The sequence below is a fragment of the Clavelina lepadiformis genome, chromosome 3 (genome assembly GCF_947623445.1).
Source record: "Clavelina lepadiformis chromosome 3, kaClaLepa1.1, whole genome shotgun sequence".
In the NCBI taxonomy this organism is placed as follows: Eukaryota; Metazoa; Chordata; class Ascidiacea; order Aplousobranchia; family Clavelinidae; genus Clavelina; species Clavelina lepadiformis.
The window spans coordinates 24,863,101-24,877,193 of NC_135242.1; the positions used below are offsets into that span (position 1 = coordinate 24,863,101).

Genomic DNA, 14,093 nt, shown 5'->3' on the forward strand with positions numbered 1-14,093 from the left:
CAGACGTAGCAACTTATAGTTACAGTTTGCTGCGTTGCCGGTCTAAATACAGTTGAATGTTTACTTGGTTGGTTAAAATCAACTCGTGGATTTCATTCAGTCGCAACGAAGTTTCAGTTTAGCTTCTTTAAGAGGTTCATGCGCTCCCTTCCATTGATGCCAAATAATTCCATGAAATCGTCCACTTGATTGACGCATCCAGACTCCATTGAGGGATGAATAGCCGCAGTCAACAAACCACCATCCCTGAGATCCTCCACGGTAAGTTGCGCAGTTTATCTGACTAATATATTGAAACATGAAAGATTAAAATTACTTTGTTGCATCTATTTATATTCTATCTTATACGTTACTGGCAGGATATAACTGAAAATCCTACTGAGGCTGTGGCAGTTAATGTTTATTAAGTTGAATATATTTGTTCCTGAACATAAGATGACGTACGGAAGGGAATCGTTATCGCTATCTTCCGTCGAGAATGGGCGACCATTGTGATATGATAAACTGTCCCTGGCATTTCCGCTGTATCCGGAAACACGAAGCCGATATAAATTTTCTGCAGATTCGATCGAAAACGAGCTGCAAAAACAACAACTTGCTTTAAAAGATTCGAATACAGACAACTAAGTTGTAATTTACTCAACAAAGTTTTACGTTCATTAATAAATGTAAGATTTTTAACATCTTCGTTATTTATGTCACAACAATCGTCTTATGACCTATAATTGGCGTGAGCTTGGTGTCCATCGAAATCCCACAGCTCTATCTTGAGTCTGCATCCTCCTCCACGCGTCATCTCGTGGATGTTGTCGAGTCCTGTAAGTAATGAAGCACGAATAATAAGAACGAAAACATCAAAATAAAATGCGTTTAAGTTGAACAAACTTCCTCTTACCGAGCCAAAATTCCCCATCAATCTGACCAAAACCGTTCGCGTAGTCGTCCCATCGTCGTTCGAAACTAACACTTCCGTCAATTCTTCTTTGAAAAATCTGTTAGTAATTTGATTTTACATTTAAGCACAAGTGTAATAAGTTTAATTTATATGTTTAAATAATCTTCAGTTTATTACGTCATAATACAAGAAGTACGGCAATATTTACACTTCGCTTACAATACGCAAGATATATCTTGTGAAGTTGGAACTCTTATTCCAGTGGCATGTTTATATTTTTGCTAAAAACTTCAAGTTAATAAAATTTAAACTCATATTATAAGTAGCTGTTTGCTGCAGGTGATTTAGGTGAAATAAATCAGGTTTACGTGGCGCTGGTTGAATTTCGCTCGTTTTCACTGCAAGCGACTTATGCAGTTCAATGCAATTGTATCGCATGCTGCATAAACGAAGCGAATTAGACACAACAGTAATGTTGGCATGCGACACAGTAATTATTAGCGTACAGTGATTTTTATGCATCGTGGCATGTGACTCAATGTGGGCTTATGATCGTCTATACACAATCGCACACGACTAACACTCCCACAGCAACCATTGTTCCATTGTTGCGGATAGTTGCATTAAACTTACAAATACACGGTTATAATAAACAGTTTTCAATCCAATTGTTTGAGTTTGTCAGTAAGCGTTTTCGAATCAACCGCAAGTTGGCAAACAACCTTCATTCAACGTTTTGGGAATTAAGTTTCAGAAAAGTGGAAAAAGCACATTTAAAAAAGCGCGAATGCGTGTGGAAACAAATTCATTGTCGTTTGTGTTTTCTTACATTCTTGCTACAATGCAAATGAATAGTACACAACGCATTGCCACCTTGAAGTCCACACAACTTGATAACTATCGCTTCAATACTACACAGTAAGTGTTTACTTTTATGTATACGTTTATACCTTTCAATACTACTGTAAGTTCAATATAATTTGTAATCTAATCCACTTTGGAAAATCTTTCACTCACCGTCCATCCATCCTCGCAGTAAACTTCAACACCACTCATCAATGTGTGGGGACCGTTGCTTGATGACGTTGAACATGACGTAATACTAGATGGTGTTGTCGTGGTAACTGTGGTAGCAACCATGGTCGTGGTACTGGGTGGTGTAAGGAGCTCCTCGATTTCTGGAAACGAATTTTTGTTGTAAACAAGATTGAACTTTTCCATCAAGTTTCCAGGCAATACTTGCTCGTAATTAGCAATAAAGATAAAATTAAACAAGACAACAAGCATAGACCATAGCGTATGAGATCTGTATAAGTGGTTGCGCGTAGATTGTAAAGTTTCTGTAGTTTACATATTTTGGTTTGCCAGATGCTTTTATAATAACAAAGTCGCAATAATAATCGATTAACACTTGAGTTTTATTGCAGAGTTCTTTATGCTCGCATGAAAATTGACGATGATTAAAATAATTGATCTATGATCAGAAATCAACTTACTTGTCAGTCTGGTGACTATGTCGGTTCCTAGGGACCCCAGAGCGCACGATTCTCCTTGCATCCCCTTCTGTCCAACTCCTCCGGGTTCTCCTTTGGCTCCTGGATCTCCTTGAGCTCCCGGACTCCCGGATTTTCCGGATCTGCCGACATCACCTTTGTCTCCTTTCTGCATGCTTGAGTTGACGACGTCATCATCACAGACAGTGGTAAGGACTTGACGACATTGTTGCGAGTAGGTCATGATGACGTAACAAGCCAATGATAACAGAAAAGTCACTCCTCTCATGGTTGACTATGAAGATCTTCCGTTGAAGTTGATGAAATGAAATCCCACCAAATCGCTGCTCATTATATAACCAACTTCGCTTCTACGTTGACGTCATATAGGCTTGGAAACTTGGTACCAAGTCTTCAAAACTTTTTCTACGAAATATCGAAATTCTTTTCTTGACGAAAACATGTTTTGCACAAACACAATCAAAGCTCAAGCATTTAAAAAGAAGCGTAAGCATTAAGAAAACATGTACGTCAAAAACGTGAGAAAGTGACGATAAACATCTAATTTTTGTGCCGGAGAACTTTTTAATAAGACAATTGACGTCACAAGATGCTTGTTTTTGACTGAAATATTTTCACGGCAAGCGATGACGACAAAATATTAAATTTTTTACTTTACCACATGCACCGCATTTGCGTCAGTAACAGAACACATGACGCTGCATATGAGGTATGCAGTAGTTCAACCCAAACCAACCTTTTCCCAGAACATTTTCTAAAGTGACAATTAGCATGATTTATTATTATCGGCATTTTATTAATATTTCCTCAATGTTTGAAAAGTGTTTTAATTTGATCAAATAATTTTTTACTTTCATATAGGCAACATGGATATATGCAGTATCCTACTTCGAACTCAATTTGTTAATGCACTAGTTTGTCATGGATTCCATCATGAATTTTTGTAGTCCAACTGTGGTAATGTGCATGCATGACCTGATATGTATTGATCGTCGTCGACCCATATTCATCTCTTTATTGGTCCGCACAAGTTATGCCAAATGTCGACAAGATTAAGCGGTTTCACTGAACTTGCATTTCTTTTCTGTTGTCATTGTATTATTTCATTGTACTCTGGGGCCTGGGTTATAAAAACACTCACAAATTCAGTGCAAAATCACAGTCAACAATGAACGTTTTTAAGCATGGAGATAGCCTACATGAGTCGTCTCACCAAAGATAAGCTTTTAGCACATGTTGTTATATATTGTAAATGTGTTATAAGTAACTTAATATCATAGCCATTAATGGAACCGACTGCCAGGTAAGCAAGTTTAACAGCTAGAAACAGTTATAAATCGCTTCTCGGTTTGAACCTTTCAGGTAATAGCAACTTTATCGAACACGCACTTTCCGATCTGGAGATCACATAAAGTTTGCACAACAACCAGCTACGCATAAGAGAAGTTAATTGCTTGAGGCAACGCATTTTTTCTCTGCTGATAATTCTCAGATTTCCTGATGATATCATCATCGTGGTATCACTTGATTTCTTGGTATTGTTTTACCTACGATGTGTTTGTTCTCGGATTTCCATGTTATCATTAAACCATTTAGCTAATTAGCTTTATTGATATGATACCATGCGTTTTACATACTTTACTTTCGTCAGAGCAATGTTCAATTAAATATATTTGAAGATCACGTTGCCTCCCATTTTACTGGCTTCTGAAAGTGTCGCCTCTTTTCTTTCAGTAATTTCCCAGAACAGGTCATCCCACTTTTTTTTGAACGAGCTTTTAATCTTTTATTTGGCGACTCAGCATTTTGCACCATTGTTTGGAAATTTGTTGCATCGTATCCATTGTGTTACTTTGCACAACAATTATCAATTACTCGCCTCAAACTTTATCTTTTGGGACTACATCTGAATGAAGCCTTTATATACAATCGATCATTTGAATTTCACATATTTATTTCAACATTTCACCGGCGCAGGACAAAATTATGTTCGAAACTAGTCATTTTAATTAAACCATGTTTTTATTGCAGTTGTTGTGCTTTTAACAAGCTTGTGGTAAAGTATTAGAAATTTGTGACTATAAATGTTATTATACTAAACTATTTTAGAACATTTGTAAGTTTTTTTTAATTGTTGTGATTATCCGACAGTTTTAGGATTTTTTACAGGCGACATTATTTTCGAAGCCACATCGTGGCTACCTACCTACCAAGGCCATGTTAATCGCAGGCGTTTCACCGATTACCTAAGTTCAGTTCATGTAGATTTGTGGAGACTTACTTACTAGTATGCCAGCATTGATCACTACTACTTGCCGCAGGGTGTTATTATAAAAATCACATGACTTGGACGACCGCATGCTCAGTAATTCATGACTGAAACCATCAAAATTTACAAAGTTATTCTTCTCTTCGAAATTTCGCGATTTTTTAAAAGCAAACGTTTGTTTGTTTACCAGTCACTTTTTGTGTGTTGTCGGCCTGTACTTTGAACCCTACTAGCTTTAACTAAAGCAAAAATACCGTTTTATATTTGGCATAATTTTGAGACTGCTTAAACCTTTCTTTCGTCGTTCATAGTTCCGATGGTCAAAAGTGTATAAGGTTTACTTATTTTGCTGCTATAATAATTAAAGGTTTTGTAAGGTTTTAGGATCGCAGCATATTTCTACTCATTTTACCAAAAATCCTTCCAAACACGATCGCAGACTAATCATCAATTTTCACTTTGTTCCTTTGAAGTAGTTTTCGTTGCAAATTGTTGTTTTAAAGTTAAGTTCTTTTGTTTTCCATGAATGGAACTGCAGCCGAATTATACGATCTTTCATATTGATGGTGATTTGCCTGAACCATCTCAGCATCGTGGTTAATGAGACTGGCAGCGGTGAAGAGGAAACAAATCATTGTGAGTGCAAAGATTACATCGGAGACGGTGGCAGCATTATTGCTCCTTTTCTTGGCCACTCTGCCACAGACATTGTCATTTGTGTTTATGAGACTGGCAGCGGTAAAGTAGAAATAAATCATTGTGAGTGCAAAGATTACATCGGAGACGGTGGCAGCATTATTGCTCCTTTTCTTGGCGACTCTGCCACTGACATTGTCATTTGTGTTTATGAGACTGGCAGCGGTGAAGTAGAACCACCCGATGCGATGACAATTAAGCTTTGATGGTGGTTTCCCTGAACCGATCTCAGCATCGTCTGTTCCCATTGCGATGGACAGCTTTGCCTTGACGACAAATATTACATCATTGAAGATTTAAAACACTGGACGTGAAAGATGTAGGACTTCGATATCTATCGAATGCATCAGCAATGAACAACAAGCTTTCAAAGACACTGTACCGGGTTCAGCAGTAAGTGCCAGGTGCGAAAGTTTGGCGAAATATGTCAGGCCTACCTGCATCTGGCCAGTCCGGAAAGGGAAATGACGCATCCCTTCCAATCTTTGTCGAGTGTCATCCTGCCCGGAGTAATGTCCAACAGTTCATAACGTATTGTATCTGAAGGTTCCGTTCACACGGTAGGAATGAAAACCGATCTCGTAGTCGACGTTCAAGTGTCATCGCCTATCTGCTTAAAATTTTTCGAAGCGCAAAATTATCAAAGTCATCTTTTGTTGTCATCTTTTTCCCAATTAACGATTTTTGCTCTTATTTAAAACCATGCTTGTATGCACGTTCGTGTGCAGGAAGTGTGATTACAAATGTGGTAAAATAAGAAGCAGGATATAGTTTGGCACTCTTAAGGTTAACTTTATATTTTTCGACACGAGCTTGAACGTGTGATTAGAAATGTGGTAAAGTGTGAGCAAAATTAGACACTCATTGTTTTCAAACTTAAGTCCGAAACCGACCAGAAGAGCCAGGTCTGGCTTACATCATCATTGTTAATCATATACAGGCCAGTAAGTCCATGAACACTTGTATTTATAGTTTTATAAATAAACAATAAGCAGATTTCTACTGTACATAGCATGAGGAGTTAACATTCAATCAATCATTTTATTTTTCGTCATTGGCGTGGTGGGGACGAACAAACAGTGCAAGATATTAACATGCGCTAATGCACGGAAAAAGTGACAAAGCCTAGAAGGCTTAAAATTTGCTTAAAAAATTAAAGGAAAATAATCATGGTGTCAACTTGCTGATGACAACTAGCATGGCCACGAAACACAGAAATACAGCAGCTAAAAGTTCCACCTAGCCAGGTTATCCAGATTAAAGCAGACGAGCAGGCGATATTTTCAAGCAACAGATTGCTAATCTTTTATAGGTCCAATGCTGTACATCAGTGGATGGGAAAATAAAACACACCGTAAAAGAAACCTCATCCCAGACGAAAGCCCGGTTTCTTGTGGCCATATATATTGTAACAATATTGTGCGTTGGTGTCGACACCTAGATTGTACAGCACAATTGCACACTGATGATGATCTTTGTATAGATGTGATAACGTTGCTACTCGCTACATGATGAAATCTTCTTTGTCAGGCACATCGACAACTATGAATCAGAAAGAGAAGTTATGACGTTGTCGTTATAGGTGGTGGTGTTGTGGAAAATCTTTTTATCTGAAACCGATGGATCGAAAGGTGTTTCAGGATCATTTTTCAATCAAATGACCAGATCTGTAAACTCCGATCTGGATCAAAAACCACATCCGTAATTATTACACGAAATTTATCTTATAGTCTATTTTAATTTCAGATTTTTTCATCATATAGCAATCGGTCTTAAAGTGCTTGTCAGGCAAAGTAATCATGCACATGCTGGATGCTTACTGCTTTGTGGTTAAATTTTGACAATTACAATTTAGTGGTAGATGGAGAAGCAGCTTGTGCAGATAAACAGCTACTTTCAAATCGTTGAAGAAATCACATAGAATAATATGGTAAGCTTATAGGCGATATATAAATACACTAACTTGCAAGTAATTGATACTTTGTTAGTCGGAGGCCGGGATGCATTCCTGAGTGTGTTCCATCTTCAGAAGATTGGAATGCTCTGTCTCCGATTTTACTGCAGCCATGGTATGCTGCTTCCTTCATGTTCAAGACAATAAGACAGAATTTTGTTGGTTTCACTTGACTTGCTGTCTATTTCTTGGGCGAAGGGTTGAAAACCTTTCTGAGAATTCAACTGAAGATCATTTAGTAGGAGTGTAACGAAGATTTTCCTTGGCCAGGAAACGTCCCGATTTTAGGGCTAGTCGATTAGCCGATTTATGCTCTCCTATCTTTTATGCAATCCTTTAATAAAAACAAACGTCTTTCTTGTACTAAAACCAAATGTAGACTGAATCAACTCTTGGTCACCAAACCATCGTACCATCCATCATTATTAATCAACGAGAAAAAGGAAAACGGATATATGACATGCTTCGGGGAAGATTTGTAGGGAACAAAGAAAAACGTGTACGTGCACCTACAACTACAATTTCCTAAAAAAGATAAAAAGGGCCAAAACGGTAAACTATTACTACACAATAACAAACTACAACGCAAACTAGTGCCTTAAAAATTTGGATTGTGAATTGAATGAAGGTCCAAGAACCAAATCCCAATTAATCAAAATTCAGTTTTTCTTTTGGCAATTCGTAAAAAAGTGTTTCCTTCATACTTAAACGCATTTATTGGAATAGGCAACCGAAATATTTGTTCAATTTGAGTTTACACCGTGAAACCAAGCTTACACGAGTCGCCATGAAATAAACCACATCATGCCAATTTGACACTTTCAAATAAAAATAAAACTTATGCGATCTGTGGTGGCCTACTTGCTTGAAACCCGGTATTTAAATATAAGGGGTCGTTATCCTATTTAAAGAGATAGGGCATGAAATTTTCAATGCAGAAAACACTAAATCAACAACCTGTTATAGGCAGTAGTGGCTTTTGGATGAAGCGACCGAGGTGTTCGCCTCTGGTCCCCATTCTACAGCCTCCCTGTTTGTGTATACACGATCTCTAAAACAATAAGCGTTTGTTACGATAAAAGTAAATTAAAAGCCAGGTTCATTATCACTATAACGGCGGGTCGTGTCACCACGAAGATTAAAACCGATTTAATGAAAACATTAATAACAGTATAACGATAAAAACTAACAGTTAAATGGAACAAGTCAACATACACTCAGGCTCGGGCCACGGTCACACGACTGTCTTAAAACAATCAACCGACAGCACGAATCACTATATCCAGATCGCTCTCCTCCTTCTCTGTCAGTCTCTCCAAACCAATCAGCAATCTGACTCTTAGAAAGGTAGCGACAGTTGACGCCAAGACGGGAAGTATTAAAAATGTGTGTGGTGCAAAACAAACTCTTCTTAAATACACAATTTTGCCGAAGACTGAAACACATGTAAAAAAACATAAACCTAAAAACGCAATAAAATTTGTTAAAAGAACAAACAAACAGAAACGAGCTAGCAGCATCGAAAACACAATAAATCATCACAGTCGAACTTTTCGTCATGCCTTCGCTAATGCTCCAAATAGCGCGTTTCAATCCCCACGACTTGCAATAAGGCACTCTTGGGTCTTACTCGACGTCCGCGTAGAGCTGTGTCTGCTTTCGCATACGCTGTGATCGCTGAGACAGCGATGCCTGTCAATTCGCTTCTACCGGGCTTGGGTCGATTGCGAAGCTCTCAATATAGTCGCATAGTCTTTTTTGCTCACCGCCTGATTGAAGAGTGTCTGTTTCTTCATCTCTCTCGCTCGCTCATCGCAGTGGTATTGTCACCAAATTTAACGTTTCGTAATTCTTTGTATATTAACCATGCTGACAGGCGTGTTAATGTAGCATTGCACTTTGATATGTTTTAAGTGCATGGTTAGATGTGTTCCACGATGTGTTTTTAGATGTATATTAAGATGTATTCTGCCGGTATTGTTGTGGCTATTCTTGTACACAATGTGTGACTGCGTTTTTAGTATAAGTAATTCATCAATATGTTACTTGTGACTCTTTTTATTGTTTTTAATATGTTTTTTGCATACGTACACGGTTTACGTCTTTACCCACAACTCCCCCCGAGGCAACCCCCCCAGGTTATTCTGCCCGCTATTTTTAATCTCACTACATAAGTATAATTGATTACGCTGTGGTTTGTAGGCGAGTAGGCGAGTAGGCGTGTAGGCGATATATAACTATACTAACTTACACGTAATTGATCCTTTGTTAGTCGGAGGCCGGGATGCATTCCTGAGTGTGTTCCATCATCAGAAGATTGGATTGCTCTATTTCCGATTTTACTGCAGACAAGGTCTATTGTTTCCCTCATGTTTAAGGCAATAAGACAAAATTTGGTCGGTCTTATTTACTGTCCATTTCTTAGGCTAAGGGTTGAAAACCTTTCTGAGAATTCAACTGAAGATCATTTAGTAGGAGTGTAACCAAGATGTTCCTTGGACTGGAAACGTCCCGATTTTATGGCTATTGGATTAGCTGGTCTCTTCTTTCCTATCTTTTATGCATTCCTTTAATAAAAACAAACGTCTTTCTTGTATTAAAACCAAATGTAGACTGAATCAACTCTTCGTCACCAAACCATCGAACCATCCACCATTCTTAACCAACGAGAAAATGGATTCGCGGGTAGCGGGTAGGATTCGTGACATTCTTCGAGAAGAGTTGTAGGGAACAAAGAAAAACGTGTACGTTTGTTTATAACTACAATTTCCTAAAAACGATAAAAAGGGTCACAAGTGCCACAACGGTAAAATATTACTACACAACAACAAACTACACCGCAAACAAGTGCCTTAAAAATTGGATTATGCAACATTAAAATGCGGTGCTTCTTAAAACAAGTGCGTAAAGATATTCCCGTGACATCTCCTCCTTTCCCGCTGTCATTTCCCGCACTCGGGAAAACTAATTTCTCTAACTCACATATTCCGAACGATTGCGTTTTCTTTTAATCATCAGGCGTGCCGTTATTGACTCTCACCGCTACATAAGCGTGGCACCCCTCAGTCAGTATTGTATAGATTTTGCAGTTGTATAATGCTATCAATAAGCAACCTAAGGCTGGCAACAGCCCGAAGAAATGACCCAGTTTGATCTCTTTCTTTTATTGATCAGTGAGCCAGTTATTATCCCTGAAACACTTTTGACCAGCCACCACCTGTCTGCCGGCGCCGTACCCTGAATGATGCAAATCATATTTTGCGGCAAAGAATCCTTCCTTCTTTTCGCCGTGAACTGGGCGTCACCCTGTGAGGTCACTTGACACCGGGCACTTTTATTGAAATTTCTGATTCTCCTTTGTGTCCCGGCAATTTCGTTTTCAACCAGATTGATCACTTCTTTCTGACTGCTTTGTTCCAGTCGTGGACGTGCGTTGACCGTCAATTCATCCCGCGAATATTCCTTTATGCAATCATCAAATGCAATGGCCTGTCTGCTGGCAGCGAAGAAATTCCTGCCTATTGCCAAATTTGCGGATAAAGCTTCTGACGATTTGTGGCTCTTCAGGCCACGTAGCAATGCCAAGTAAAGTATTTCGTTCTTTATGGTGTCTTGGTTTTCTCCCCTGTAGGCCATTTTGCCCAGCTTCTTTAAGGCATTGACAAATGAGCGTGTTGACTCGTTCGGTCCTTGTACCTTCTCAAACAAGTTGTTCTTCAGCTTGTTTATTACAACATTGGATTGTCGAATTTCTAAAGATCTTTTTATCAGTTCACCGTATGGCAGATCAAACAGCGAAGCATCTCTCCCGCGTACGTCCCAGCTTAAATCTTCATCGAAGCTGTTAATTAGTAGATGCTTCTTCAAAGCAGAATTTGCTTCAATAGCTATACAATAAGAGTCGAAACGTTTGAGAAAACTTTGGAAATCCTCGTTGGACTTATATTTTTGGTGGAGGAATAACGAAATAGATAACAATCGTCAAATTCCAACAAGTTAGATGATTAATTTCAGTGACTGCGGAATCCTGGCGCATTCGCCAATTGTAACCAAGATTTTCCTTAGCCAGGAAAGTTCTCGCTTTTACGGCTAGTCGATTAGTCGGTTTTTGCTTTTCTAACTTTTATTAGCATTTCTTCGATAAAAAAAACCATCTCTCTTCTATTAAATCACAATGTAGACTGACCCAACACTTCCCCAGCAGAGCGCAACACCACACAAAAACAGATTCCACCGTCGCCACGCACTGAGAAATTAAACGCGGGACGCTAAATACAAATTAGGCCTTAGAGGTAGCGATGTAAGACGTCACAGACTAAAAACATGTGTTCATGAATAGGCAAAATACGTCAGCACGTGAGCAAACATTAGAAAACCTGACGAGCTTGCATACGAATGAGACAATACACAACGCGAATAAAAACAGAAGTTGACTCACACATTGAACTAAATTAACCTACAAGAGTGGTGCGAACAAACCGTGTACAATGTGAACAATTGACTCCCTGATTGTGTAATTAAAATGCAGTTTATCTAAAACAGGAAACAACTCACACCGTAAACAAGTGACTTACAAATTTATTGACGCAATATTAAATTGTGTTGGTTCTGAAACGGATGCGTAAAATAATCCCGTGACACTAGTTTGGAATTTGGCACCATTTGGGACCTAGGTTATCGTTTGCGCATTTGTATTATTTGGTTTATTGATTGGTTGGTTTGTTTGTTTGTTTTAGTTCTTCGCTGTACTTAAAAGGGTTTGTTTAGTTAATATAATTTGCATTGCGTTATTATGACTTGTTTGTTTTGCCGCGTGTTTGTGTCGTCTTGTTTTGATTTTTACAGTATTGGGGTTTAACAGGTGTGACTCTTTCACTGGGGTTCGTCGTGAAAGGAGCTACTGACCTGGCTAAACATCTGCGTTTTACGTAAAACATGTCTTTTCCGTGCTTGCTTTATGCTGTGTGACTTGCTTTCAAACTGTAACACAGTTTACTTTCTTGTGACGTCAGCGTTGATTGATAAACTTGGCATAAAACAAGTAGCTTATGTGCAAATAACTGAAACAATTTTTTTGGTCTTTTAATGGTTAACTATTTCGATCCAGGTCTAGTTGTGTGGCGTCGGGTGTTGGACCGAAATATATCGGTCCCTGTATTAAGCGAGTCCTTCTATATTTACATAGTTGTGTTCATATAACTCACTCGTATGTATGCTGGTCTGCTGTTTATAACAAAACATCGTTTATATCGTCTGCACGGTTTTGTATTTATCGGTTTATAAACAAATGTCTTGTAAAAACTAGGGCTGGAACAATTTGGTTGGCTAATAATAGCCGCTAGCGACTAAGAGCTCTTGGCGACTAAAGATTTTGTCAATATATCTATAATATATCAATTATACAATATAACGGAATGACAGAATGTATATGTTATGAGTTATGACGTAATACACGTGGCAACTTATAGTTACAGTTTGCTGCGTTGCCGATCTAAATACAGTTCAATGTTTACTCGGTTGGTTAAAATCAACTCGTGGATTTCATTCAGTCGCAACGAAGTTTCATTTTAGTTTCTTTAAGAGGTTCATCTGCTCCCTTCCAATCAACCCAAATAATTCCATGAGCATATCCACTTGATTGACGCATCCAGACTCCATTGAGCGCTGATGCGAAGCAGCCAGGACCAAACCACCATCCCTGAGATCCTCCCCAGGAAGTTGCGCAGTTTCCACCACTAATATATTAAAACATGAAAGATTAAAATTTCTTTTTTGCATCTATTTATATTCTATCTTATACGTTACTGGCAGGATATAACTGAAAATCCTACTGAGGTTGTGGCACTTAATATTTATTAAGTTGAACATAATTGTTACTGAACATAAGATGACGTACTAGGCATCGTTATCGCTATCTTCTGTCGAGAATGGGTGACCATTGTGATATGTTAAACTGTCCCCTGCATTTCCGCTGTATCCGGAAACACGAAGCCGATATAAATTTTCAGCAGATTTGATCGAAAACGAGCTGCAAAAACAACAACTTGCTTTAAAAGATTCGAATCCAGACAGCTAAGTGGTAATTTACTCAACAAAGTTTTATGTTGATTAATAAATGTAAGATTTTTAACATTTTCGTTATTTATGTCACAACTATCGTCTTATGACCTATAATCGGCGTGACGTTGGTTTCCATGGAAATCCCACAGCTCTATCTTGAGTCTACATCCCCCTCCACGCGTCATCTCGTGGATGTTGTCGAGTCCTGTAAGTAATGAAGCACGAATAATAAGAACAAAAAACTTCAAAATAAAATGCGTTTAGCTGAACAAACTTCCTCTTACCCAGCCAAAATTCCCTATCAATCTGGCCAAAACCGTTCGCGTAGTCGTCCCATCGTCGACTAAAACTAACACTTCCGTCAATTCTTCTTTGAAAAATCTGTTAGTAATTTGACTTTACATTTTAGCACAAGTGTAATACGTATAATTTATACGTTTAAATAATCTTCAGCGTATTACTTCATAATACAAGAAGTACGGCAATATTTACACTTCGCTTACAATATGTAAGATATATCTTGTTAAGATGGATCTCTTACTCCAGTAGCATGTTCATATTTTTGCTAAAATATTCAAGTTAAGAGAAGTTTAAACTCAAATATAGGTAGCTGTTTGCTGCAGGTGATTTGGGTGAAACAAATCAGGTTTTCTTGGCGCTGGTTGAATTTCGCTCGTTTTCACTGCAAGCGACTTATGCAGTTCA

At 38.3% G+C, this 14,093-nt stretch overlaps 3 protein-coding genes across 4 annotated transcripts in view; all 3 read right to left on the reverse strand.

The window, feature by feature from the left end:
* Positions 1–760: 760 nt before the first annotated feature.
* LOC143449068 (uncharacterized) lies at positions 761–2,736 on the reverse strand. Its single transcript, XM_076949117.1, has 3 exons — positions 2,392–2,736; positions 1,913–2,073; positions 761–992 (listed from the first exon to the last, which is right to left on the reverse strand). Exons 1-3 carry the CDS (start codon positions 2,675–2,677, stop codon positions 855–857), a joined length of 585 nt encoding a protein of 194 aa, XP_076805232.1. The 5' UTR covers positions 2,678–2,736; the 3' UTR covers positions 761–854.
* A 5,726-nt stretch (positions 2,737–8,462) lies between these two features.
* On the reverse strand, positions 8,463–11,600 carry LOC143449070 (uncharacterized). The gene is made up of 2 exons (XM_076949119.1): positions 9,580–11,600; positions 8,463–8,763 (listed from the first exon to the last, which is right to left on the reverse strand). Exon 1 carries the CDS (start codon positions 10,962–10,964, stop codon positions 10,443–10,445), a length of 522 nt encoding a protein of 173 aa, XP_076805234.1. The 5' UTR covers positions 10,965–11,600; the 3' UTR covers positions 8,463–8,763; positions 9,580–10,442.
* Positions 11,601–12,592: 992 nt separating this feature from the next.
* The window catches only part of LOC143449053 (microfibril-associated glycoprotein 4-like), a 51,821-nt gene continuing 50,320 nt past the window's right edge, over positions 12,593–14,093 (reverse strand). Inside the window, exons 3-6 of one of the 2 annotated variants that reach the window (XM_076949092.1) lie at positions 13,673–13,769; positions 13,497–13,593; positions 13,225–13,356; positions 12,593–13,063 (exon numbers count right to left, since the gene is read on the reverse strand). In XM_076949092.1, the coding sequence (XP_076805207.1) occupies positions 12,874–13,063; positions 13,225–13,356; positions 13,497–13,593; positions 13,673–13,769 (516 nt within the window). In that variant the 3' untranslated portion in view covers positions 12,593–12,873. The remainder of the gene's footprint in view (positions 13,064–13,224; positions 13,357–13,496; positions 13,594–13,672; positions 13,770–14,093) is intronic. The other variant, XM_076949094.1, reaches the window with a different exon arrangement.